The sequence below is a fragment of the Oncorhynchus clarkii genome, chromosome 3 (genome assembly GCF_045791955.1).
Source record: "Oncorhynchus clarkii lewisi isolate Uvic-CL-2024 chromosome 3, UVic_Ocla_1.0, whole genome shotgun sequence".
NCBI lineage: Eukaryota > Metazoa > Chordata > Actinopteri > Salmoniformes > Salmonidae > Oncorhynchus > Oncorhynchus clarkii.
The window spans coordinates 74,187,604-74,215,557 of record NC_092149.1 but is presented as its reverse complement, the minus strand read 5'-3'; the positions used below and the strand labels follow the sequence as shown (position 1 = coordinate 74,215,557).

The following is a 27,954-nucleotide window of genomic DNA, read 5'->3' as shown; positions in this document are numbered from 1 at the left end:
TTAATTATTCCCCTTCAAAGCTATTTCCTACAATTCAACACATTTTGCTATGATGTATGCCAAGTTAATATGATATCTGAGTGAGAGTGGCTAACAAAATCAATGGGGGACCCTGGAGGTCAGGACCCCTGGGATTATGCCCTGCGTGCCCGGGTAGTCTTTGGCCATGATTTTTAAAAGTTAGATAGTTGGCTAGACTAACTAACGATCAAAAAATGTACATGGCTAATTATCAGCAAATGAGTTACATAACAAGAGATAAACTGCAGGTGCAAAACCACATTTATAAATTGCATCTGTTGTATTCTACTATTCTAACTGTCAATAGTAAGTTGAGACACCGACTGAGGACGCTTCTGTTGCTTATGTCTGGAGTTGGCCATGTGTGTGTGTTCTTACCAGGTGTAGAAGAGAACCACCAGAGGAGATCGGAGTGTTGGGGTCAGCTCCCTCCTTCAGCAGACACAGCACTGCAACGTAGAAAGAGAGAGCAATATTACTTTATATATTACACACTTATAAACCACAAACGCCTAGTGTGTGAACCCATGTGGATGTAGTAACAACAAAGATAGACAGGACGATAGACAGCTGAAGTAGAAAATAACAGATAAACAATATTACTTGAAATGAAGCGCTATTGGAAAGACTCGCAAACAGTGTATTTTTCCAATAAACCTAAACTTGTAAATGCATGCACACACACACACACACACACACACACACACACACACACACACACACACACACACACACACACTCACACTCACATTCACACTCACACTCACACACTCACACTCACACTCACACTCACACTCACACTCACACACTCACACACTCACACTCACACACATACTACAGCTTCCTGCACTCCAGTATAATCCCCTGTGTGTGGCTTGTACTCTGCGTGCCCTTGAGGAGTCAGTCACTTCTCAGGCAGTCAGACATCAGTCAGTCAGTCAGTCATCAGTTATCAGTCAATCAGTTTTCAGTCATCAGTCAGTCAGTCAGTCAGTCATCAGTTAGTTATCAGTCAGACAGTTGTCAGTCAGTCAGTCATCAGTCAGTCGTCAGTCAGTCAGTCAGTCAGTTATCAGTCAGTCATCGGTCATTCATTAGTCCTCAGTCAGTCAGTTATTAGTCAGTCATCGGTCAGTCATTAGTCCTCAGTCAGTCAGTTATCAGTCAGTTATCAGCCAGTTATCAGTCAGTTGTCAGTCAGTCATCAGTCAGTCAGTCATCTATCTGTCAGTCAGTCAGTCAGTCAGTCAGGTACTTATCAGTCATCAGTCAGTCATCAGCCAGTCAGTCAGTCAGTCAGTCAGTCATCTATCAGTCAGTTACTTATCAGTCAGTCAGTCAGTCAGTCATCAGTCGTCAGTCGTCAGTCAGTCATCAGTCAGTCATCAGCCAGTCAGTCAGTCAGTCAGTCATCAGTCGTCAGTCGTCAGTCGTCAGTCAGTCATCAGTCAGTCATCAGCCAGTCACAGTCAGTCAGTCAGTCAGTTACTTATCAGTCAGTCAGTCAGTCATCGGTCAGGCATTAGTCCTCAGTCAGTCAGTTATCAGTCAGTCATCCATCGGTCATTCATTAGTCCTCAGTCAGTCAGTTATCAGTCAGTCATCGGTCAGGACACTAACTCCTTCAGACACACACACACACACACACACACACTCACACACACACACACACACACACACACACACACACACACACACACACACACACACTCACACTCACACTCACACACTCACACACTCACACACATACTACAGCTTCCTGCACTCCAGTATAATCCCCTGTGTGTGGCTTGTACTCCGCGTGCCCTTGAGGAGTCAGTCACTTCTCAGGCAGTCAGACATCAGTCAGTCAGTCAGTCATCAGTTATCAGTCAATCAGTTTTCAGTCATCAGTCAGTCAGTCAGTCAGTCATCAGTTAGTTATCAGTCAGACAGTTGTCAGTCAGTCAGTCATCAGTCAGTCGTCAGTCAGTCAGTCAGTCAGTCATCAGTCGTCAGTCAGTCAGTCAGTCAGTCAGTTATCAGTCAGTCATCGGTCATTCACTAGTCCTCAGTCAGTCAGTTATTAGTCAGTCATCGGTCAGTCATTAGTCCTCAGTCAGTTATCAGCCAGTTATCAGTCAGTTGTCAGTCAGTCATCAGTCAGTCAGTCATCTATCAGTCAGTCAGTCAGTCAGTCAGTCAGTCAGTCAGTCAGTCATCTATCAGTCAGTCAGTCAGTCAGGTACTTATCAGTCATCAGTCAGTCATCAGCCAGTCAGTCAGTCAGTCAGTCAGTCAGTCATCTATCAGTCAGTTACTTATCAGTCACTCAGTCAGTCAGTCATCAGTCGTCAGTCGTCAGTCAGTCATCAGCCAGTCAGTCAGTCAGTCAGTCATCTATCAGTCAGTTACTTATCAGTCAGGCAGTCAGTCAGTCATCAGTCGTCAGTCGTCAGTCAGTCATCAGTCAGTCATCAGCCAGTCACAGTCAGTCAGTCAGTCATCTATCAGTCAGTTACTTATCAGTCAGTCAGTCAGTCATCGGTCATTCATTAGTCCTCAGTCAGTCAGTTATCAGTCAGTCATCGGTCAGGCATTAGTCCTCAGTCAGTCAGTTATCAGTCAGTCATCGGTCATTCATTAGTCCTCAGTCAGTCAGTTATCAGTCAGTCATCGGTCAGTCATTAGTCCTCAGTCAGTCAGTTATCAGTCAGTCAGTTATCAGTCAACGGTCAGTCTTTGATCAGTCAGTCATTCAGTCATTAGTCCTCAGTCAGTCAGTTATCAGTCAGTCATCAGTCAGTCAGACATCATTCAGTCAGTCATTCAGTCAGTCAGTCATAAGTTATCAGTCAGTCATCAGTCAGTCAGTTATCAGTTAGTCAGTTATCAGTCAGTCATCAGGCATTAGTCCTCAGTCAGTCAGTCAGTTGTCAGTCAGCCAGGCATCAGTCAGGCATCAGTCAGTCAGTTATCAATCAGTCGGTCAGTCATCAGTCAGACGTCAGTCAGTCAGTTATCAGTCAGACATCAGTCAGTCAGTTATCAGTCAGTCATCATTCATCAGTCAGTCATCAGTCAGTCAGTCAGTCAGTCAGTCAGTCAGTCAGTCAGTCAGAGTGTATTAGAGTGTATGAGCCCACCACCATTACAGTAGCAGTTGTGAGAGGTGGAGTATCTGCCTGGATCACATCACATCAGAATACATCAGCTCTCCGAAGCCAGAGTGCACTGACTAACACACTGACACAGATCTGCACTACAAATATAGTAACTACATCATGTGCCACACCCTGACACAGATCTGCACTACAAATATAGTAACTACATCATGTGCCACACACTGACACAGAACTGGTCATTCTGCTCTACAAACTGTCATATGTTCTACTGTACTCACACAGACATTGATCTGCTTTACAAAAAGCTGAACTCTATTGAAAAAGCAACACTGAACTGTTGATCCTTTAAGACTCACACAGATCTGGCCCAACCACTCCCAAACCACTCCCATCCACTCCAAATCCACTCCCAAAACACTCCCAAACCACTCCCAACTACTCCCAAACCACTCCCAAACCACTCCCAACAACTCCCAACCACTCCAAACTACTCATAAACCTCTGCAAACCACTCAAAACTAATCCCAAACCACTCCAAACCACTCCCAACTACTCCCAAACCACTCCAAACCACTCCCAACTACTCCCAAACCAATTCCAACTACTCCTAAACCACTAGCAAACCACTCCACTCCATTCCCAAAACACTACCAAAACACACCAAACCACTCCCAAACCACTCCCAACTACTCCCAAACCACTCCCAAACCACTCCCAACAACTCCCAACCACTCCAAACTACTCATAAACCTCTGCAAACCACTCAAAACTAATCCCAAACCACTCCCAACCAATCCCAACCACTCCCAAACCACTTCCAACCACTCCCAAACCACTCCCAAACGACTCCCAACCACACTATACCCACTACCAACCACTCACAACCCACTCCCACTCCCACTCCCAACCCAATCCCAACCACTCCCAACCCACTCCCAAATCACTAGACACCACTCCCAACCACTCCCAACCCACTCCCAACACAATCCCATCCACTCCCAACCCACTCCCAAACACTCCCAAAACACTCCCAAACCACTCCCAACCCACTTACAACCCACTCCCAACTCACTCCCAACCACTCCCGACACACTCCCATCCCACTCCCAACCACTACCGACCCACTCCCAAACACTCCCAACCCACTCCCATCCATTCCCAAAACACTACCAAAACACACAAAACCAATCCCAAAACACTCCCATCCACTCCCAACCAATCCCAACCACTCCCAAACCACTTCCAACTACTCCCAAACCACTCCAAACCACTCCCAACTACTCCTAATATCAATACCAACTACTCCTAAACCACTAGCAAACCACTCCCATCCATTCCCAAAACACTACCAAAACACACCAAACCAATCCCAAACCACTCCCAACCACTCCCAAACCACCCCAAACCACTCCAAACCCACTCCCAACCCACTCCCAACACAATCCCAACCACTCCTAACCACTCCCAAACCACCAAACCACTCCCAACCCACTCCCAACCCACTCCCAACACAATCCCAACCACTCCCAACCCACTCCCAACCACTCCCAAACCACTCCCAAACCACTCCCAACCCACTCCCAAACAACTCCCAACCCACTCCAAACCCACTCGCAACTCACTCCCAACCACTCCCAAACCAGTCCCAACCCACTGCGAACCAACTCCCAACCCACTCCAAACCACTCCCAAACCAATCCAAACCACTCCCAACCCACTCCCAACACAATTCCAACCCACTCCCAACCACTCCCAAACCACTCCCAACCACTCCCGACACACTCACAACCCACTCCCAGCCACTCCCAAACCACTCCAAACCACTCCCAACCCATTCCCAACTCACTCCCAACCACTCCCAACAGCTACCATACCCACTCCCAGCCACTCCCAAACCACTCCAAACCACTCCCAACCCACTCCCAACACAATCCCAACCACTCCCAACCCAGTCACAACCACTCCCAAACCACTCCCAAACCACTCCCAAACTACTCCCAACCCACTCGCAAACCACTCCCAACCCACTCCCAACCAATCCCAACCCACTCCCAACCACTCCCGACACACTCCCATCCCATTCCCAACCCGTTCCCAACCCAACCACTCCCAACCCACTCCCAACCACTCCCAACACACTCCCAACACACTCCTAACCCACTCCCAACCACTCCGAACACACTCCCAACCCACTCCCAACCCACTCCCAACCACTCACGACACACTCCCATCCCACTCCCAACCCACTCCCAACCAATCCCAACCCACTCCAAAACCACCTCCAACCCACTCCCAACCACTCCCAACCCACTCCCAACCGACTCCCAACCCACTCCCAACCACTCCCAACCCACTCCCAACCACTCCCGACCCACTCCCGACACACTCCCACCCCAATCCCGACACACTTCCATCCCACTCCCAACCACTCCCAACCCACTCCCGACCACTCCCAACCCACTCCCAACCCACTCCCAAACCCCTTCCAACTTTCTACCAACCACTCCCAACACACTCCCAACCCACTCCCAACCACTCCCAACCCACTCCCAACCCGTTCCCAACCCACTCCAAACCCACTCCCAACCACTCCCGACCACTCCCAACCCACTCCCAACCCGTTCCCAACCCACTCCCAACCACTCCCGACCCACTCCCAACCACTCCCAACTCGTTCCCAAACCCTCCCAACCCCTCCCAACCCACTCCCAACACAATCCCAACCCACTCCCAACCCACTCCCAAAAAACTCACAACCCAATCCCAAACCCCTCCCAACTCACTCCCAATCCACTCCCAACCACTCCCAAACCACTACCAACCCAATCCCAACCACTCCCAACCCACTCCCAACTACTCCCAACCACTACCAAACCACTCCGAACCATTACCAAACCACTCCAACCCTCTCCCAACCCACTCCCATCTACTCCAAACCACTCCCAACCCACTCCCAACCCACTCCCAACACAATCCCCAACCACTCCCAACCCACTCCCAAACCACTCCCAAACCACTCCCAAACTACTCCCAAACCACTCCCAAACCACTCCCAACCACTCCCAACCCACTCCCAACACACTCCTAACCCACTCCCAACCACTCCCAACCCACTCCCAACCCACTCCCAACCACTCCCAACCCACTCCAAACCACTCACGACACACTCCCATCCCACTCGCAACCCACTCCCAACCACTTCCAACCCACTCCAAAACCACCTCCAACCCACTCCCAACCACTCCCAACCCACTCCCAACCCACTCCCAACCCTCACGACACACTCCCATCCCACTCCCAACCCACTCCCAACCAATCCCAACCCACTCCAAAACCACCTCCAACCCACTCCCAACCACTCCCAACCCACTCCCAACCGACTTCCAACCACTCCCAACCCACTCCCAACCCACTCCCAACCACTCCCGACCCACTCCCGACACACTCCCACCCCAATCCCGACACACTCCCATCCCACTCCACACCACTCCCAACCCACTCCCAACCACTCCCAACCCACTCTCAACCCACTCCCAAACCCCTCCCAACTTTCTACCAACCACTCCCAACACACTCCCGACCCGTTCCCAAACCACTCCCAACCCACTCCCAACCACTCCCAACCCACTCCCAACCCGTTCCCAACCCACTCCCAACCCACTCCCAAATACTCCCGACCACTCCCAACCCACTCCCAACCCGTTCCCAACCCACTCCGAACCACTCCCGACCCACTCCCAGCCACTCTCAACCCGTTCCCAACCCACTCCCAACCCACTCCCGACCCAATCCCAACCACTCCCAACTCGTTCCCAACCCCTCCCAACCCCTCCCCTCCCAACCCACTCCCAACCCGTTCCCAACCCACTCCCAACCCACAACCAAACCACTCCCAATCCACTCCCAACCACTACCAAACCACTCACAACCAATCCCAAACCACCCACTCCCAACCCACTCCCAACCCACTCCCACCCCGAACCCAATCCCAACCCGTTCACTCCCAACCACTCCCAACTCACTCCCAACCACTCCCAACCACTACCAAACCACTCCCAACCATTACCAAACCACTCCAACCCTATCCCAACCCACTCCCAACCACTCCCAACCCACTCCCAACCACTCCCAACCCACTCCCAACCACTCCCAACCCACTCCCAACCCACTCCCAACCACTCCCAACCACTCCCGACCCACTCCCGACACACTCCCACCCCAATCCCGACACACTCCCATCCCACTCCACACCACTCCCAACCCACTCGCAACCCACTCCCAACCACTCCCAACCCACTCCAAAACCACCTCCAACCCACTCCCAACCACTCCTAACCCACTCCCAACACACTCCCAACCCACTCCCAACCCACTCCCAACCACTCCCAACCCACTCCCAACCCACTCCCAACCACTACCGACCCACTCCCGACACACTCCCACCCCAATCCCGACACACTCCCATCCCACTCCACACCACTCCCAACCCACTCCCAACCACTCCCAACCCACTCTCAACCCACTCCCAAACCCCTCCCAACTTTCTACCAACCACTCCCAACACACTCCCGACCCGTTCCCAAACCACTCCCAACCCACTCCCAACCCACTCCCAACCCGTTCCCAACCCACTCCCAACCCACTCCCAACCCACTCCCAACCACTCCCGACCACTCCCAACCCACTCCCAACCACTCCCGACCCACTCCCGACACACTCCCACCCCAATCCCGACACACTCCCATCCCACTCCACACCACTCCCAACCCACTCCCAACCACTCCCAACCCACTCTCAACCCACTCCCAAACCCCTCCCCTTTCTACCAACCACTCCCAACACACTCCCGACCCGTTCCCAAACCACTCCCAACCCACTCCCAACCACTCCCAACCCACTCCCAACCCGTTCCCAACCCACTCCCAACCCACTCCCAACCACTCCCGACCACTCCCAACCCACTCCCAACCCGTTCCCAACCCACTCCCAACCACTCCCGACCCACTCCCAGCCACTCTCAACCCGTTCCCAACCCACTCCCAACCCACTCCCGACCCACTCCCAACCACTCCCAACCCACTCCCAACCCGTTCCCAACCCACTCCCAACCCACTCCCAACCACTCCCGACCACTCCCAACCCACTCCCAACCACTCCCGACCCACTCCCGACACACTCCCACCCCAATCCCGACACACTCCCATCCCACTCCACACCACTCCCAACCCACTCCCAACCACTCCCAACCCACTCTCAACCCACTCCCAAACCCCTCCCAACTTTCTACCAACCACTCCCAACACACTCCCGACCCGTTCCCAAACCACTCCCAACCCACTCCCAACCACTCCCAACCCACTCCCAACCCGTTCCCAACCCACTCCCAACCCACTCCCAACCACTCCCGACCACTCCCAACCCACTCCCAACCCGTTCCCAACCCACTCCCAACCACTCCCGACCCACTCCCAGCCACTCTCAACCCGTTCCCAACCCACTCCCAACCCACTCCCGACCCACTCCCAACCACTCCCAACTCGTTCCCAACCCCTCCCAACCCCTCCCCTCCCAACCCACTCCCAACCCGTTCCCAACCCACTCCCAACCCACAACCAAACCACTCCCAATCCACTCCCAACCACTACCAAACCACTCCCAACCAATCCCAAACCACTACCAACCCAATCCCATCCACGCCCAACCCACTCCCAACTCACTCCCAACCACTCCCAACCACTACCAAACCACTCCCAACCATTACCAAACCACTCCAACCCTCTCCCAACCCACTCCCAACCACTCCCAATCCACTCCCAACCACTCCCAAACTACTCCCAAACCACTCCCAAACCACTCCCAAACCACTCCCAACCTAATCCCAACCACTCCTAAACCACTCCCAACTCACTCCCAACCAATCCCAACCACTACCAAACCACTCCCAACCATTACCAAACCACTCTCAACCCTCAACCAACCCAATCCCATCCACTCCCAACCAATCTTAACCACTCCCAAACCACTTACAACCACTCCCAAACCACTCCCAACCAACTCCAAACCAAACCATACCCACTACCAACCACTCCCAACCACTCCCAAACCACTCCCAACCCACTCCCAACCCACTCCCAACACAATCCCTACCACTCCCAACTCGTTCCCAACCCACTCCCAATCCACTCCCAGCCACTCCCAACCTACTCCCAACCCACTCCCAACCCCCTCCCAACAACTCCCGACACACTCCCATCCCACTCCCAACCCGTTCCCAACCCAGTCCCAACTCACTCCCAACCACTCCCAACCCACTCCCAACACACTCCCATCCCACTGCCGACCCACTCCCAACCCACTCCAAAACCCCTCCCAACCCCTCCCAACCCACTCCCAACCCACTCCAAACCCGTTCCCAACCCACTCCCAACCCACTCCCAAAAAACTCCCAACCCAATCCCAACCACTCCCAACTCACTCCCAACCACTCCCAACCACTACCAAACCACTCCCAACCATTACCAAACCACTCCCAACCCACTCCCATCCACTCCAAACCACTCCCAACCCACTCCCAACTCAATCCCAACCACTCCCAACCCACTGCCAACCACTCCCAAAACACGCCCAAACCACTCCCAAACTACACCCAAACCCCTCTCAAACCACTCCCAAACCAATCCCAACCACTCCCAACCCAATCCCAACCACTACCAAACCACTCCCAACCATTACCAAACCACTTCCAACCCTCAACCAACCCACTCCCATCCACTCCCAACCAGTCCTAACCACTCCCAAACCACTCCCAACCAACTCCAAACCACACCATACCCACTACCAACCACTCCCAACCACTCCCAAACCACTCCAAACCACTCCCAACCCACTCCCAACCCACTCCCAACACAATCCCTACCACTCCCATCCCACTCCAACCCACTCCCAAACCACTCCCAACCCAATCCCAACCACTCCCAACCCACTCCCAACCACTCCCAACCCACTCCCAAGCATGAGGAATTGAGATGGACAGAGAGAGAGAGGGCTGTATACATTTTTCCTCAACAACAGTGACAAGCCAAGATGGATGCTGAATAAACATTGGGAGACCTTACCTCAGCACAAGACCAAACTACTATGCCAAGCAAGCTGCAGACACACGCACACTAACTCACTGACTCTCTTAAACAATAATTTAACCAGAGCTTTTAGCAGTGAGGGTAATAACCACTGTCATTACCATGGTGATCATACCATTTCCATCCTATGAACCCTAGTGTTGAACCCTATGGGGTCGCTTAGCCTAAGTGGTCGTTATCTAAATAAATGTGTTTTTAATGATCACACACGCACAACCGTGCACACACATGCACACACATGCAGACACACCAACACGCAGACACACGCAGACACACGCAGACACACGCAGACACACACACACACACACACACACACGTCAGCGGTTAGGGCGGACACATGTCAAGCTGAGCTAGGACATAGCACCAGCGTAACAGTAATTTAACAGTGGTACTGCAGTAGAGTTTGACCATGCAGTGCGTGTTTCAGTAGAATCAGTAGAACTTGTTAGTCAGTTAAATCCTCAAAGTATCTTTGCAGGCTGCTCCATTAATTTCTCTCTAGGTCATATTCCTATACTGTAAGGACCTCACTGATCAACCAACCAATCTCTGCTTTTTCCTGATAATGTAAGATCCTTAATTGTTTATAGATGAATTATAAACACACACACAGGCACATACAGTATACAGACACGTAGGCATGAGTACACAGTCACCGAAACACAAGCACACACACACCACACACACACTTACATGCCACCTCCTTGGTGCTTAATGGAGCTTAAATGGCTGCTGAGGAAGAACACAGCTTTCGTTAAGTTAATCAACACAATTATCTCTCTCTCTCTCTTGCTCTCTCTCTCTCGCACACACGCCTTCTCTCACTCCTGCCTGAAGCTCAGGAATATAATCCCAGCTATGTTAGTAATCAAGCTTCATTTAACAGAGTGACGAGCAATTGATCTGAAATAGTTGCAGTATTGTTGTTGTGTTCAATGAGTCATTAGTGTAGTATTAGTTTCTAATCCCAACATAAGGTTTTATTTGCAATGTGATATGTGGTGGTCGCATCACCCGACACCTACTTTAGTTGAATGGACTGGATAAAATTGTCTGCTAAATGAGTAAAATGTCATGTAAATTGCATCTTATTTAGTATTTTATTACTATTATTATCATAAGAGACTGATATAGTCAGGTGTCCGTCTGGACGGCCTCAGACATTTCATTCCATTCCACAGCAGGAGGACCTGTCTGTGTTTTTTTGGGACATTATTGAGAGTGACTCAACAGAGGTCAGAAGTAAAAAGCTACAGTTTGTATTGACCCTCAGGGCAATCAGACAGAGAATTGCTGTATGCTGGACTATATTGTGGATTTTCTGTTTTTTATTCTATTGGATAATGTCAACACTTTCCAGCGCTCTCTATTGGTCCATACGTCAACACCACCCAATGTTCCATTTTCCTATTGGTCCAAGTATCAACACTGTCCTCTGTCCTGCTCTACTAGTGGTCCATATGCCAACTCAAGCCACTGTCCTGTTCTACTATTGATTAGCAGGTACTATTCAGTGTTAGTCTGGCTGACACCAGCTCTCAAAGTTGATGTGTAGTCACGTGGGTAACATGCTAATTCAGTGTTGCTGTGGTCCATTATGCTGTGTCTCTACACACTCTAAGACCTTCTCCATCCCATATACACCATACAACCACCCAGCTCATATCCAGTCAGAAAAACCAACGGATATTCTCCCTTCATTATTAACATGCTTAGCAGTCCTACTAAGACAGGGAGTGGTTTGGCAGCAAAATACCTTATTGCTCTTTTGCCATGCATTAGCGTGTTCATCTGTGTGCTCTGTTTCATCAGGCTGTTTGGCTCTGAAGAGACAGAGGGAGAGTGGGCGAGAAAGAGAGAGAAACAACCAGCTGTCATTTTTGGGAAAACGGCAAAACAGCTGTGGGAGACATATGTGGAGTTTCCATGGCAACCAGATGGGAGCCGTTGTGGAAACGTAGAGAAAAGGAAGAAGAAGAAAAGGGAGAGAGAGAGAGCTGGAGAGAAGAGGAGAGAGAGAGAGAGAGCTGGAGAGAAGAGGAGAGAGAGAGAGAGAGCTGGAGAGAAGAGGAGAGAGAGAGAGAGAGCTGGAGAGAAGAGGAGGGAGAGAGAGAGAGAGCTGGAGAGAAGAGGAGGGAGAGAGAGAGAGCTGGAGAGAAGAGGAGGGAGAGAGAGAGAGCTGGGGAGAAGAGGAGAGAGAGAGAGAGAGAGCTGAAGAGGAGAGAGCGAGAGAGAGCTGGAGAGAAGAGGAGGGAGAGAGAGAGAGCTGGAGAGAAGAGGAGGGAGAGAGAGAGAGCTGGAGAGAAGAGGAGAGAGTGAGAGAGAGCTGGAGAGAAGAGGAGAGAGCGAGAGAGAGCTGGAGAGAAGAGGAGGGAGAGAGAGAGAGCTGGAGAGAAGAGGAGGGAGAGAGAGAGAGCTGGAGAGAAGAGGAGAGAGTGAGAGAGAGCTGGAGAGAAGAGGAGGGAGAGAGAGAGAGAGCTGGAGAGAAGAGGAGGGAGAGAGAGAGAGCTGGAGAGAAGAGGAGGGAGAGAGAGAGAGCTGGAGAGAAGAGGAGAGAGAGAGAGCTGGAGAGAAGATGAGGGAGAGAGAGAGAGAGCTAGTAGAGAAGAGGAGGGAGAGAGAGAGAGCTGGAGAGAAGATGAGTGAGGAATAATGACATTTAGGGAGAGAGAGAGAACTGGAGAGAAGAGGAGGGTTGAATAATGACAGTTAGGGAGAGAGAGAGAGCTGGAGAGAAGAGGAGGGAGAGAGAGAGAGAGCTGGAGAGAAGAGGAGAGAGAGAGAGCTGGAGAGAAGAGGAGAGAGAGAGAGCTGGAGAGAAGAGGAGGGAGAGAGAGAGAGCTGGAGAGAAGAGGAGGGAGGAATAATGACATTTAGGAAGAGAGAGAGAACTGGAGAGAAGAGGAGGGAGGAATAATGACATTTAGGGAGAAAGAGAGAGCTGGAGAGAAGAGGATGGAGGAATAATGACATTTAGGGAGAGAGAGCGAGAAAGAGCAAGAGAGCGAGAGAGAGAGGGAGAGGGAGAGCGAGAGAGTCCAGTAGGGTTTACCACATCACTAGATGTTCTCAGTCAATTCCAGACCTCCCCTACAGACTTAGTCTTTCATCCACTCTTCTTCACAGTAAAATATGACTCTATCCTCCCCATCAGCATATTCCACTCTTCAGCCCTCCAAAAGATTACCACATACTGGCTGTCATACAGTCCCTTCTCTGCCACCAAACTCTTACCAGATGCAACAAGAATGCAAACACTGAATGGAATGCAGTGTGAATCCAAATGCCAGAGTTGAATAGATTCCCGATGACTCGACAGTCTCCAAATCAGTTAGATGCAGAGTCAGATCAGACATAGAGACACATTTCTGTGGATGTAGACACAGAAAGTCAGACTAATTCCAGTCAGGAGAACATGTCTCTACTCATTCCAGTCGGGGGGACTGTCCTTGTACTATAGGGTGGCAGGTAGCCTAGCGGTTACAAGTGTTGGGCCGGTAACCGAAAGATCGCTGGTTTGAATCCCCGGGCAAACAAGGTGAAAAATCTGTCTATGTGCCCTTGAGAAAGGTACTTAACGCTAATTGCTCCTGTAAGTTTCTCTGGATAGGAGCATCTGTAAATGACTAAAACGTAAATGTAAAAATGTGTCAGACCTGGCAGAGGCCCTCCAGTCTCCACAACATTAGAGAGCCACTGGTGAACAATTACAGTATGTTCAACTACAGAAGAGGAGGAGGAGAGTAGCGAGAGAAGACGAGGAGAGTAAGGAGAGAGGAGGAGGAGAGTAAAGAGATAGGGGGAGGAGGAGAGAGGAGGAGGAGAGTAAAGAGAGAGGGGAGGAGGAGAGTAAAGAGAGAGGAGAGTAAGGAGGAGGAGGAGGAGAGTAAAGAGAGAGGGGGAGGAGAGTAAAGAGAGAGGAGGAGGAGAGTAAAGAGAGAGGGGAGGAGGAGAGTAGCGAGAGAAGACGAGGAGAGTAAGGAGAGAGGAGGAGGAGAGTAAAGAGAGAGGGGGAGGAGAGTAAAGAGAGAGGAGGAGGAGAGTAAAGAGAGAGGGGAGGAGGAGAGTAGCGAGAGAAGACGAGGGAGTAAGGAGGAGGAGGAGGAGAGTAAAGAGAGAGAGGAGGAGACGAGGAAGAGTAAGGAGAGAGGAGGAGGAGAGTAAGGAGAGAGGAGGAGGAGGAGAGTAAAGAGAGAGGAGGAGGAGTAGAGTAAGGAGAGAGGAGGAAGAGGAGAGTAAAGAGAGAGGAGGAGGAGAGTAAAGAGAGAGGAGGAGGAGAGTAAAGAGAGAATGAGGAAAGTAAGGAGAGAGGAGGAGGAGAGTAAGGAGAGAGGAGGAGGAGAATAAAGGAGAGGAGGAGGAGGAGAGTAGGGAGAGAGGTAGAGGAGGAGAGTAAGGAGAGAGGAGGAGGAGGAGTGTAGCGAGAGAGGATGAGGAGGAGAGTAAAGAGAGAGGAGGAGGAGAGTAAAGAGAGAGGAGGAGGAGGAGAGTAAAGAGAGAGGAGGAGGAGAGTAAAGAGAGTAAAGAGAGAGGAGGAGGAGAGTAGCGAGAGAGGAGTGGAGGAGATTAAAAGAGAGAAGAGAAGGAGAGGAGAGAGTAGGAGGAGGAGAGAGGAGGAGGAGAGTAAAGAGAGAGGAGGGGGAGGAGAGTAGTGAGAGAAGAGGAGGAGAGTAAGGAGAGAGGAGGAGGAGAGTAAGGAGAGAGGAGGAGGAGGAGAGTAAAGAGAGAGGAGGAGTAGAGTAAGGAGAGAGGAGGAAGAGGAGAGTAAAGAGAGAGGAGGAGGAGAGTAAAGAGAGAGGAGGAGGAGAGTAAAGAGAGAGAATGAGGAAAGTAAGGAGAGAGGAGGAGGAGAGTAAGGAGAGAGGAGGAGGAGAATAAAGGAGAGGAGGAGGAGGAGAGTAGGGAGAGAGGTAGAGGAGGAGAGTAAGGAGAGAGGAGGAGGAGGAGTGTAGCGAGAGAGGATGAGGAGGAGAGTAAAGAGAGAGGAGGAGGAGAGTAAAGAGAGAGGAGGAGGAGGAGAGTAAAGAGAGAGGAGGAGGAGAGTAAAGAGAGTAAAGAGAGAGGAGGAGGAGAGTAGCGAGAGAGGATGTGGAGGAGATTAAAAGAGAGAAGAGAAGGAGAGTAAGGAGAGAGTAGGAGGAGGAGAGGGGAGGAGAGTAGCGAGAGAGGAGGAGGAGAGTAAAGAGAGAGGAGGAGGAGAGTGAGGAGAGAGGAGGAGGAGTAGAGTAAGGAGAGAGGAGGAGGAGTAGAGTAAGGAGAGAGGAGGAAGAGGAGAGTAAAGAGAGAGGAGGAGGAGAGTAAAGAGAGAGGAGGAGGAGAGTAAAGAGAGAGGAGTAGGAGAATAAGGAGGAGGAGGAGGAGTAGAGTAAGGAGAGAGGAGGAGTAGAGTGAGGAGAGAGGAGGAGTAGAGTGAGGAGAGAGGAGGAGGAGTAGAGTAAAGAGAGAGGAGGAAGAGGAGAGTAAAGAGAGAGGTGTAGGAGAATAAGTACACTATACACTATACTTGATTGTTTTGTCACATAAACTGAAATTAGGCGAACTATTAGAGTTTTAGCATCCAGGAAATGGTAGAGCGATTTATGCATAGTGCATCTTTAAGAAATGAAATCTAAATTACATTTGCACTGAGCAAATCTAACAACAAATGAGTTCAAGTATTCATTTTACTTATCACTACACTCCTACTGTTGTTCAAGTGCTGTATCCGGCTAAATTCACACATTGGTTAGATGTTCCTTGTTTGGGAAACAGATCAAGGTTCACAGAGTCAGTCATTGCCTTTTGTTTGAGAAACAGATTGCTGGTTTCTCTCTCTCTCTTTCTCTCTCATTACATCAATAGAGAGGTTTTGGCCCAATGTCACAGCACGACATGTACCTTTCACTACAAAGGCACCTGGGAAAGGGATGGATGTGTGGCAGTGACAACCAGCCAGCTTCTAACTGGGCGGTTTCCGCTAGATGGGCCAGCTGCAAAGTCAAAATTCATGAACACAACAATTTGCTTAATTTAAGGTTAGGGTTAGGCATTAGGGTTAGCAGTGTGGATAAGGTTCGGGCTAGGTTCATTTTTTAAACATTTTATTCACCTTTATTTAACCAGGTAGGCTAGTTGAGAACACCTTTATTTAACCAGGTAGGCTAGTTGAGAACACCTTTATTTAACCAGGTAGGCTAGTTGAGAAGAAGTTCTCATTTACAACTGCGACCTGGCCAAGATAAAGCAAAGCAGTTCGACACATACAACAACACAGAGATACACATGGAATAAACAAAACATACAGTCAATAATACAGTTGAAGAACATCTATATACAGTGTATGCAAATTAGGTAAGATAAGGGAGGTAAGATAAGGGCGGTAAGATAATAAAAAAGTCATAGTGGCAAAGTAGTTATAATATATACCAATTAGACACTGGAGTGATTGATCTGCAGAAGATAAATAAATACAGCAAGATAAATAAATACAGTGTGGGGATGAGGTAGTTGGATGGGCTATTTGCAGATGGGCTATGTACAGGTGCAGTGATCTGTGAGCTGCTCCAACAGCTGATGCTTAAAGCTAGTGAGGGAGATATGAGTCTCCAGCTTCAGTGATTTTTGTAGTTCATTCCAGTCATTGGCCGCAGAGAACTGGAAGGAAAGGCGGCCAAAAGAGGAATTGGTTTTGGGGGTGACTAGTGAGATATACCTGCTGGAGCGCGTGCTATGGGTGGGTGCTACTATGGTGACCAGTGAGCTGAGATAAGGTGAGGCTCTACCTAGCAGAGACTTGTAGATGACCTGGAGCCAGTGGTTTTGGCGATGAGTATGAAGCGAGGGCCAGCCAACGAGAGCATACAGTTGCAGTGGTGGGTAGTATATGGGGCTTTGGTGACCAAACGGATGGCACTGTGATAGACTGCATCAAATTTGTTGAGTAGAGTGTTTGAGGCTATTTTGTAAATGACATCGCCGAAGTCGAGGATCGGTAGGATGGTCAGCTTAAGAGGGTATGTTTGGCAGCATGAGTGAAGGATGCTTTGTTGCGAAATAGGATGCCGATTCTAGATTTAATTTTGGAATGGAGATGCTTAATGTGAGTCTGGAAGGAGAGTTTACAGTCTAGCCAGACACCTTGGTATTTGTAGTTGTCCACATATTCCAAAGTAGTGATGCTAGTCGGGCAGCAGGTGTGGGCAGCGACCGGTTGAAGAGCATGCATTTAGTTTTACTTGTATTTACAAGCAGTTGGGGGCCACGGAAGGAGAGTTGTATGGCATTGAAGCTTGTCTGGAGGTTAGTTAACACAGTGTCCAAAGAAGGGCCAGATGTATACAGAATGGTGTCATCTGTGTAGAAGTGGATCAGAGAATCACCAGCAGTAAGAGCGACATCATTGATGTATACAGAGAAGAGAGTCGGCCCGAGAATTGAACCCTGTAGCACCCCCATTGAGACTGCCAGAGGTCCAGACAACAGGCCCTCCGATTTGACACACTGAACTCTATCAGAGAATTAGTTGGTGAACCAGGCGAGGCAGTAATTTGAGAAACCAAGGCTGTTGAGTCTGCTGATTAGAATGTGGTGATTGACAGAGTCGAAAGACTTGGCCTGGTCAATGAATACTGCTGCACAGTAATGTCTCTTATCGATGGCAGTTATGATATCGTTTAGGACCTTGAGCATGGCTGAGGTGCACCCATGACCAGATCTGAAACCAGGTTGCATAGCGAAGAAGGTATGGTGGGATTCGAAATAGTCTGTAATCTGTTTGTTGATTTGGCTTTCGAAGACCTTAGAAAGGCAGGGTAGGATAGATACGGGTCTGTAGCAGTTTGGGTCTAGAGTGTCTCCCCCTTCGAAGAGGGGGATGACCTTTGCAGCTTTCCAATCTTTGGGAATCTCAGACGGTACGAAAGAGAGTTTGAAGAGGCTAGTAATAGGGGTTGCAACAATTTCGGCAGATAATTTTAGAAAGAGAGGGTCCAGATTGTCTTGTTTAAAATCTGATTTTATGACTTTGTGGCTGTTCCAACTAGTGACCACTCTGCAGAGCTGTCTCTGGTACATTAGTAATCCTAATAAATGCCAGGCTATTTGTCTTTACAACGGTGTGTGTGGTGCTAAACTCTAAGGTGATGAAGACATGAATCCATGACAGCGGAAGCTATTAGTGCTTCTACCTCCTCCAATCTCAGAGAGCTGATTACAGACACAGTGTTACTGGTGCTAGACTACACACTGTATGTCTGTCTGTCTGTCTGTTTAGATCTATACCTGTTGATCAATAAAGGACAGAGTCAAGGGGAGGAGGAGAGGAGGGAGAGAAGAGGGAGAGAGGAGGAGGAGAGGAGGGAGAGAAGAGGGAGAGAGGAGGAGGAGAGGGTGGAGAGAAGAGGGAGAGAGGAGGAGGAGAGGAGGAGAGAGGAGGAGAGGAGGGAGAGAGGAGGAGGAGGAGAGGATGGAGAGAAGAGGGAAGGGGAGGAGAGGAGGGAGAGAGGAGGAGGAGGAGAGGATGGAGAGAAGAGGGAAGAGGAGGAGAGGAGGGAGAGTGGAGGAGGAGGAGAGGATGGAGATAAGAGGGAGAGAGGAGGAGAGGAGGGAGATAGGAGGAGGAGGAGAGGATGGAGAGAAGAGGGAGAGAGGAGGACAGGAGGGAGAGAGGAGGAGGAGGAGAGGATGGAGAGAAGAGGGAGAGAGGAGGAGAGGAGAGGAGGGAGAGAGGAGGAGGAGAGGATGGAGAGGAGGGAGAGAGAGAGGAGGAAGAAGAGGGAGAAAGGAGGAGGAGTGGGAGAGGAGCTAGAGAGGAGGAGGAGGAGAGGAGGGAGGGAGAGAGGGAGGGAGGAGGAGAGGAGGGAGAGATGATGAGGAAGAAGAGGGAGAGAGGAGGAGGAGAGGTGAAGACGAGGAGGAGAGTAGGGAGAGGAGAGAAGGAGGAGAGAGGGTGATTTCCCTTCTTCAGATTGTGAAAGATATGTCACTCCTTCCCACATGTAATCACACTTGTCTTAATTAAGCGACAGGACGTCTCAGTTGAACGTGTAATGCTTGTACGGCATGACACCCACCCACACACTGATGCTGATGCTACTGTACAGTACATTAGTGCAAACAATGAAAAGGAATCTCAACCATTATCAAACTCTGATGTGATGTAGGATGAAATCTAAATAATAAATCAATGACAACACAATCACATATTCATGTCATCACGATGTATAAATCTGATATTAAAACACCTTCTTTTGGTTAGATCATATGGAGTAACAAAGGGTAGATGAGCTAATATTAAACAGGCATATTAAATAGGCATTGAGACACAAAGACAAGATTATGATTATTAGGTGTTAACTGGAGCTGGGGAGGGAACTACTTTGTCATACCCAGGTAAAATCTATACACTATATATATAAAAGTATGTGGACACCCCTTCAAATGAGTGTATTACCCGTTGCTGACAGGTGTTTAAAAACGAGCACACAACCATGCAATCTCCATAGACAACCATTGGCAGTAGAATGGCCCTACTGAAGACTGACTTTCAATGTGACACTGTCATAGGATGCCACCTTTCCAACAAGTCAGTTCATCAAATGCCTGCCATGCTAGAGCAGCCCTGATCAACTGTAAGTGCTGTTATTGTGAAGTAGAACCGTCTAGGAGCAACAACGGCTCAGCCGCGAAGTTGTAGGCCACGCAAACTCACAGAATGGGACCGCCAAATGCTTTATAGTCTGGCAGTCCGACGGACGAACCTGGGTTTGGCGGATGCCAGGAGAACACTACCTGCCCGAATGCATAGTGCCAACTGAAAAATTGGTTGGGAGAGGAATAGTGGTCTGTCGCTGTTTTTCATGGTTTAGTCTAGGCCCCTTAGTTCCACTGAAGGGAAATCAACACTACAGCATACAATCCCATTCTAGACGATTCTATGCTTCCAACTTTGTGGCAGTTTGGGGATGGCCCTTTCCTGTTTTAGCATGACAATGTCCCCGTGCACTACAAGAAGTCCATACAGAAATGGTTTGTCAAAATCGGTGTGGAAGAACTTGACTGACCTTAACTCCATCGAGCACCTTTGGGATGAATTAGAATGCTGACTACGAGCCAGGCCTAATTGCCCAACATCAGTGCCCGCCCTCACTAATGCTCTTGTGGCTGAATGGAAGCAAGTCCCCTCAGCAATGTTCTAACATCTAGTGGAAAGCCTTCCCAGAAGAGTAGAGGCAGTTATAGCAGGAAAGGGGGGACCAACTCCATATTAATGCCCATGATTTTGGATGAGATGTTCGACAAGCACATACTTTTGGTCATGTAGTGTATCTCTCGACCAGACCCCATTCTAACCTCATATAAGAGAATAAAAATCATTAATATAGACTCAATCTCATCAGAGATATGATGTTTGCTGGGAATGTGACATCCAATACCACCTAAATATCACAGCAATATACCAATCATACCCCAGCTTGGAATATTCCATTTCATTCTGGAACGGTACAGTAACAACAAGATGGGAATTGATTTGGGGTTCCACGCCTCTGAAGGGGAACAGATGCTCCGGTCACAGCCGTCCCTTCCACTGATGAAGTTAAGAGATGACTTTAGAAAGGCAATTTCACCTAATGTCACTACGCATGCAAGTCCCAGTTTACATATGGCAGGGAGGAATCAGGCTGATAAATAGGGCTTGAGTCTCTCTTTGTCTCTTTTTCTTCTCCTTCATCCCTCCCAGATGTTTCCTTGTCTTTGTTTCTCACTTTCTACTTCTTTGATCTCATAGCCCCCTCTCCTCCCCTTTCACATTTTCCCCATTCAATCTCTTTACCCCGCTCCACATCTCCTCCTCCCCTTGCTGTTTATTTTCCTATCTGCTTCCATCCGATATTCTGCCAGTGATTGCTGATAAGGCGTGGGTGTGGGTGGGTGTGGGTGTGTGTGTGTGTGTGTTTTGTGCGGGTGTGAGTGTGTGTGTTTCGATCTCTTATTACCATCCTGCCTTGTCAGCAGAGTGTGTTTCTAGTGTATCTGTGAATCTGTGCCCAAAGCCAGCTCCATACTGACTAAGTTTAATTACGATAGACAAACAGACGGAGAGAGAGAAAGAGAGAGATGCCAAACACACACACTGCATCCTTCAAATGTTAATGAGTCACATTACAAGCTGTTGTTTTCTCAACTCTTTTGGTTCAGTGGCCAATAGTGTATCAATCAAGAATGAATGATGCCAAAAATTCAAAAATAAAAGTAATTACAGAGGGAGGTGGGGTGTTTATGACAAGACCTAACACATCTAATGCAGAAGACATTCATACCACCGACTGCACAGTCATGCATCATAACATCCCAATGGCTCGCTGTGGCTAGATAAACCGTTTGGACACAGTCCATCGCTGTCATTTCATGGCTTTTCACTTCAATGAGAGATTCACCACCAGAAAAGGCATTCGCAAAAAAAAGCAAAGTGAAAACCCCATCAGCTACATTCAACTATGAGTGTTGTATTTATCCCATCATCAACAAGAAGAACAGGCTGAGCTGAGGTCCCTGTGGAATACCAAGCATTGATTTGTTTTCTACATATCCTACCTTTTCCTCATGTTTTGCGCTGAGTCCGGTATTCCAGTTTTACAGGGTTTGGGAAATTTGGCAAAGGCAAGCCCCCTAAATTACCTCCCCATATGGAACCCTAGGCATTTCCACATCGGGTGTATTTACACATTTCCTCTTCTCCATAAATTATTAAGGATTTTGACAAGGATGAAATTCCAGAAATGTTCCCAGATCCATCCCAGGAAGAAGCTGTCCTGAGGCGAACATGTTCCCAGATCCCTCCCAGGAAGAAGCTGTCCTGAGAAGAACACGTTCCCAGATCCCTCCCAGGAAGAAGCTGTCCTGAGGCGAACATGATCCCAGATCTCTCCCAGGAAGAAGCTTTCCTGATGAGTACATGTTCCCAGATCCCTCCCAGGAAGAAGCTGTTCTGAGGCAAACGTGTTCCCAGATCCCTCCCGGAAAGAAGCTGTCCTGAGGCGAACAAGTTCCCAGATACCTCCCACGAAGAAGCTGTTCTGAGGCAAATGTGTTCCCAGATCCCTCCCAGGAAGAAGCTGTCCTGAGGCGACCATGTTCCCTGATCCCTCCCGGGAAGAAGCTGTCCTGAGTCGAACACGTTCCCAGATCCCTCCCAGGAAGAAGCTGTCCTGAGGCGAACATGTTCCCTGATCCCTCCCAGGAAGAAGCTGTCCTGAAGCGAACATGTTCCCTTATCCCTCCCAGGAAGAAGTTGTTCTGAGGCGAACATTTTCCCAGATCCTTTCAAGGAAGAAGATGTCATGAGGCGAACATGTTCCCAGATCCCTCCCAGGTAGAAGCTCTCCTGAAGCGAACATGTTCCCTGATCCCTCCCAGGAAGAATCTGTCCTGAGGTGAACATGTTCCCTGATCCCTCCCAGGAAGTACCTGTCCTGAGGCGATCATGTTCCCACATCCCTCCTAGGAAGAAGCTGTCCTGAGGCGAACATGTTCCCAGATTCCTCCCAGGAAATACCTGTCCTGAGGCGATCATGTTCCCACATCCCTCCCAGGTAGAAGCTGTCCTGAGGCAAACATGTTCCCACATCCCTCCCAGGAAGAAGCTGTCCTGAGGCAAACACGTTCCCAGATCCCTCCCAGGAAGAAGCTGTCCTGAGGCGAACACGTTCCCAGATCCCTCCCAGGAAGAAGCTGTCCTGAGGCGAACACGTTCCCAGATCCCTACCAGGAAGTAGCTGATCTGAGGCGAACACGTTCCCAGATCCCTCCCAGGAAGAAGCTGTCCTGAGGCGAACACGTTCCCAGATCCCTCCCAAGAAGTAGCTGATCTGAGGCGAACCACGTTCCCAGATCCCTCCCAGGAAGAAGCTGTCCTGAAGCGAACATGTTCCCAGATCTCTCCCAGGAAGAAGCTTTCCTGATGCGTACATGTTCCCAGATCTCTTCCAGGAAGAAGCTGTCCTGAGGCGAACAAGTTCCCACAACCCTCCCAGGAAGAAGCTGTCCTGAGGCGTACATGTTCCCAAATCTCTTCCAGGAAGAAGCTGTCCTGAGGCGAACAAGTTCCCACAACCCTCCCAGGAAGAAGCTGTCCATAGGCGACCATTTTCCCTGATCCCTCCCAGGAAAAAGCTGTCCTAAGGCGAACATGTTCCCACATCCCTCCCAGGAAGAAGCTGTCCTAAGGCAAACATTTTCCCAGATCCCTCCCAGGAAGAAGCTGTCCTGAGGCGAACATGTTCCCAGATCCCTCCCAGGTTGAAGCTGTCCTGAGGCAAACATGTTCCCAGATCTCTCCCTGGAAGAAGCTTTCCTGATGCGTACATGTTCCCAGATCTCTTCCAGGAAGAATCTGTCCTGAGGCGAACAAGTTCCCAGATCCCTCCCAGGAAGATGCTGTTCTGAGGCGAACATGTTCCCAGATCCCTCCAAGGAAGAAGCTGTCCTGAGGCGAACATGTTCCCTGATCCCTCCCAGGTAGAAGCTGTTCTGAGGTGAACATGTTCCCAGATCCCTCCCAGGAAGAAGCTGTCCATAGGCGTCCATTTTCCCTGATCCCTCCCAGGAAGAAGCTGTCCTGAGGAGAACATGTTCCCTGATCCATCCCAGGAAGAAGCTGTCCTGAGGAGAACATGTTCCCACATCCCTCCCAGGAAGAAGCTGTCCTCAGGCGAACATTTTCCCACATCCCTCCCAGGAAGAAGCTGTCCTGAGGCGAACATGTTCCCAGATCTCTCCAAGGAAGAAGCTGTCCTGAGGCGAACATGTTCTCAGATCCCTCCCAGGTTGAAGCTGTCCTGAGGCGAACATGTTCCCTGATCCCTCCCAGGAAGAAGCTGTTCTGAGGCGAACATGTTCCCAGATCCCTCCCAGGAAGAAGCTGTCCTGAGGTGAACATGTTCCCAGATCTCTCCCAGGAAGAAGCTGTTCTGAGGCGAACATGTTCCCATATTCCTCCCAGGAAGAAGCTGTTCTGAGGCGAACATGTTCCCTGATCCCTCCAAGGAAGAAGTTGTCCTGAGGCGAACATGTTCCCTGACCCCTCCCATGAAGAAGCTGTTCGGAGGCGAACATGTTCCCTGATCCCTCCCAGGAAGAAGCTGTTCTGAGGCGAAAATGTTCCCTGATCCCTCCCAGGTAGAAGCGTTTCTGAGGCGAACATGTTCCCTGACCCCTCCGAACATGTTCCCTGAAGAAGCTTTCTGAGGCGAACATGTTCCCTGATCCCTCCCAGGCGAACATGTTCCCTGACCCCTCCCTCGTTTCCGAACATGTTCCCTGTAGAAGCGTTTCTGAGGCGAACATGTTCCCTGATCCCTCCCAGGTAGAAGCTGTTCTGAGGCGAACAGCTTCTACCATGTTCCCTGCATATAAATTGATATAGAATGAAGTTGGATGGAGAGAGAAACATTCTGCAAAGCACTACCACACACTGTTCCCTTAATAAGGAGTAGGTAGTCAACAGACCAAAGATGAACATAGGAGCATTCAAGATACACTAATAGCAGCAACAACAAACATGCAATTCAGTCCAATGGAGTCCAAGTAGACTACTCATCATGTAACCTTCTACACTGAATGTAGCCTATCCATGGAACATCCAGACTGCAGTACAACTTCTTGTCCAACACCATAGAGATCCTTTTAAAATGACTCTTCTCACTATTCTTACTATTCTAGTATTCTAATTCTAACAACACTGACCAACCTGGCCGTGAGTGTTCCAAGTCTAGTTAGTCAGACCTCTGGTTGGCAGATGACTATACCCACCATAACGAAAGCCAGTCTTGTGCCAGTCTTCTACCATGCTGTTGAAATGGTGATTAGGCTTTCTAGTTGGGGGTTAACAGTGGCAATTCATGTCCAGTCAAAGGGCAGGTTTCCGTTGAGCAGTGGCATGGGCACACCAGCTGCTCTCAAGGACCCCAACTGAAGCTCATTGGCCAAAGGAGGGAGATTAGCATAGTAACCTGCAATGGCTGCTGGGAGGTCTGACACAGACAGCTGGCAATTCAAGAGCATGGGTGGAAAGAGAGATAAGGGAGGGATGGAGAGAGGGAAATAAGGAGAGAAAGGGTAGTCAGAGAAAGAGGAAGAAAGAGAGACAGAGAGATGAAGAAAGAGAGAGAGAATGATTAAGGGAAAGGAAGTAGAGAGAGAAGAGAGAACGAGGAGGCCATAGTGAGATAAATGCGTTTCTATAGCAAAGGCAGCAAGTCTCCCCTGAGCCTCATAGAGTATTCAGTAGTAATGATACTTCATGAAGACATAAAGTGTGTTTGACTGCAGTTCTGTGTGTATGGGCCTGTGGCCTTAATGGTAGTCTCTAACTCTCCCTCAGATCCCTGCCTGATTTAGAGTCAGGCTCACAAGAGCGCCCTCTCTCCCCTCTGAGGCCTCGGCAGAATCCCTAATAAGGAAACTCTTAGTGGTTAGAATAGGGGTTCCAGACACACAGACATGCAGGCACGCACGGAGACACGTGCACACACATACACACACAGACACACGCGCAGACACACACCACGTGAAAAAGTAAATCTGCCCAACTGTCCTGGAGAGTTAGACTACAGTCAGAATACCGGGACTGATAATCCTTGCTGCAAAGTCTCAGGCAGAAACAGGTGACTTGGGCTGAACCAATAACATCTGAGCTCTGTGATTGTTGTGCCGTTGTCATGACTGATCCCTTAATACTTACATCTGATTGTCTCCCAAGAGCTGCATTTGGCTCTGTATATTAGCTAGGTGTGTTTGCATGAGAGTGAGAGTGAGAGTGAGAGTGTGTGTGTGTGTGTGTGTGTGTGTGTGTGTGTGTGTGTGTGTGTGTGTGTGTGTGTGTGTGTGTGTGTGTGTGTGTGTGTGTGTGTGTGTGTGTGTGTGTGTGTGTGTGTGTGTGTGTGTGTGTGTGTGTGTCTGAAGGAGTTAGTGTCCTGACTAGCCTGTAAACAGTGTGAAGAATGAGCTAATACTGTAAAGCTAATGGCCACTCCTCACCCTTAACACATCCATTTCCCAGCTGCCACACACACACACACACACACACACACACACACACACACACACACACACACACACACACACACACACACACACACACACACACACACACACACACACACACACACACTCACTCTCAGCAGAATACTGATTAGCAACTGAATCTCGGGAGAGCAAATTAAGAGAATATTGAAGGAGGAACAGAATACAAAGAGGGAGAGAGGGAGGAGGGAGAGAGAGAGAGAGAGAGAGAGAGAGAGAGAGAGAGGGAGGGAGAGGAGGGAGGGAGGGAGGGAGGGAGGGAGGGAGGGAGGGAGGGAGGTGCGCGAGCGTATGTGTGTGTGATGTTTGAAAGGGTCCCCCGCCTTGCAGAGAATGAACTAAATGCAGAACCAATAGATCTCATGTAACCAGTGCTACTCAGTACTACTTAGTGCTACTCAGTACTACTCAGTATTACTCAGTACTACTCAGTGCTACTCAGTATTACTCAGTACTACTCAGTGCTACTCAGTACTACCCAGTGCTACTCAGTACTACTCAGTGCTACTCAGTATTACTCAGTACTACTCAGTGCTACTCTGTACTACCCAGTGCTACTCAGTACTACTCAGTACTACTCAGTGCTACTCAGTACTACTCAGTGCTACTCAGTACTACTCAGTGCTACTCAGTGTCACTCAGTACTACTCAGTACTACTCAGTGCTACTCACAAGCTGAAACCATCCACTGTCTATTCTGTTTGCACTGACTCAAAGCTCATAGAACTGTCAGAACTCAATAGTTCAAATGGAATCTTATAGAACTCATATATGATGCATCGGCTTCACAAATCTAGGACAGTTTTGCTGATCTATATAAACCCTGGAAATAGATCAAAACTAGCTTTAACACTCAAGTGGGAGTATGCTAACTAGAACCTAAAATGGTTATTCTGCTGTAGGACCTTCTACATGGAACCAAAGAGGGTTCTCCCTGGAACAGCCAAAGAACCATTATGGAACACTTTTTTCAAAGAGTGTAGCTAACACTCCCCCCCCCCTCCTGCCCTCAAAAACACATAAATAAACACACCCACCTTCTTTGTCATCGTGCCGTATGATGGCATCCTGTATGACATCACCAAGGCTGAAGCAAATGCGGTGCCTCTTCCTGTGGCTGGTGGACGGGGCTTTGACCTTGACTCCGCCTCCTGATTTCTGCAGGGTGTTCTCCCGCTCGTAGTACGCCCTTATTTGGTCACAGCGCATTCTCCTGACCAGCCGCTGCCGCTGGCCAAACGGGAGAGACTCCAGCAGACACTGGTCGATCTCCATGTTCTGACGAAACACGTTACATAGCTGAAAACAACCTGCGGAGGGAGGGAGGGAGGGAGGGAGGGAGGGAGGGAGGGAGGGGGAAAAGAAGAGAGAGAAATGCATTAGCATATCATGTTTTGTGATGAAAATCTGTCTCAACAGTTTTATACAAGTCAAAGATAGACAGAGATGTTAAACGCTGTCTATTGTGCACGTGCGTGAGTGTGTTTGTGTAAAAGACACAGATACAGCTGTTACATTAATAAATCCAACAGGGCCAGATCATGTTTATTTAAATACAGTCTGACAGTGAGCGGACAGGACAAGGCTTGGATGATAAGGTACACCAGTCTGTTTCACCTCCAGACTAGTGT

The 27,954-nt window shown here is 49.5% G+C and overlaps 1 protein-coding gene across 1 annotated transcript in view; it reads right to left on the bottom strand.

Annotated features, from left to right (window-relative positions):
- The window catches only part of LOC139386032 (unconventional myosin-XVI-like), a 157,265-nt gene extending 129,640 nt beyond the window's left edge, over window positions 1-27,625 (bottom strand). Inside the window, exons 1-2 of the mRNA XM_071131432.1 lie at window positions 27,361-27,625; window positions 400-470 (exon numbers count right to left, since the gene is read on the bottom strand). Coding sequence (XP_070987533.1) covers window positions 400-470; window positions 27,361-27,598 — 309 coding nt within the window. The 5' untranslated portion in view covers window positions 27,599-27,625. The remainder of the gene's footprint in view (window positions 1-399; window positions 471-27,360) is intronic.
- Window positions 27,626-27,954: the final 329 nt, after the last annotated feature.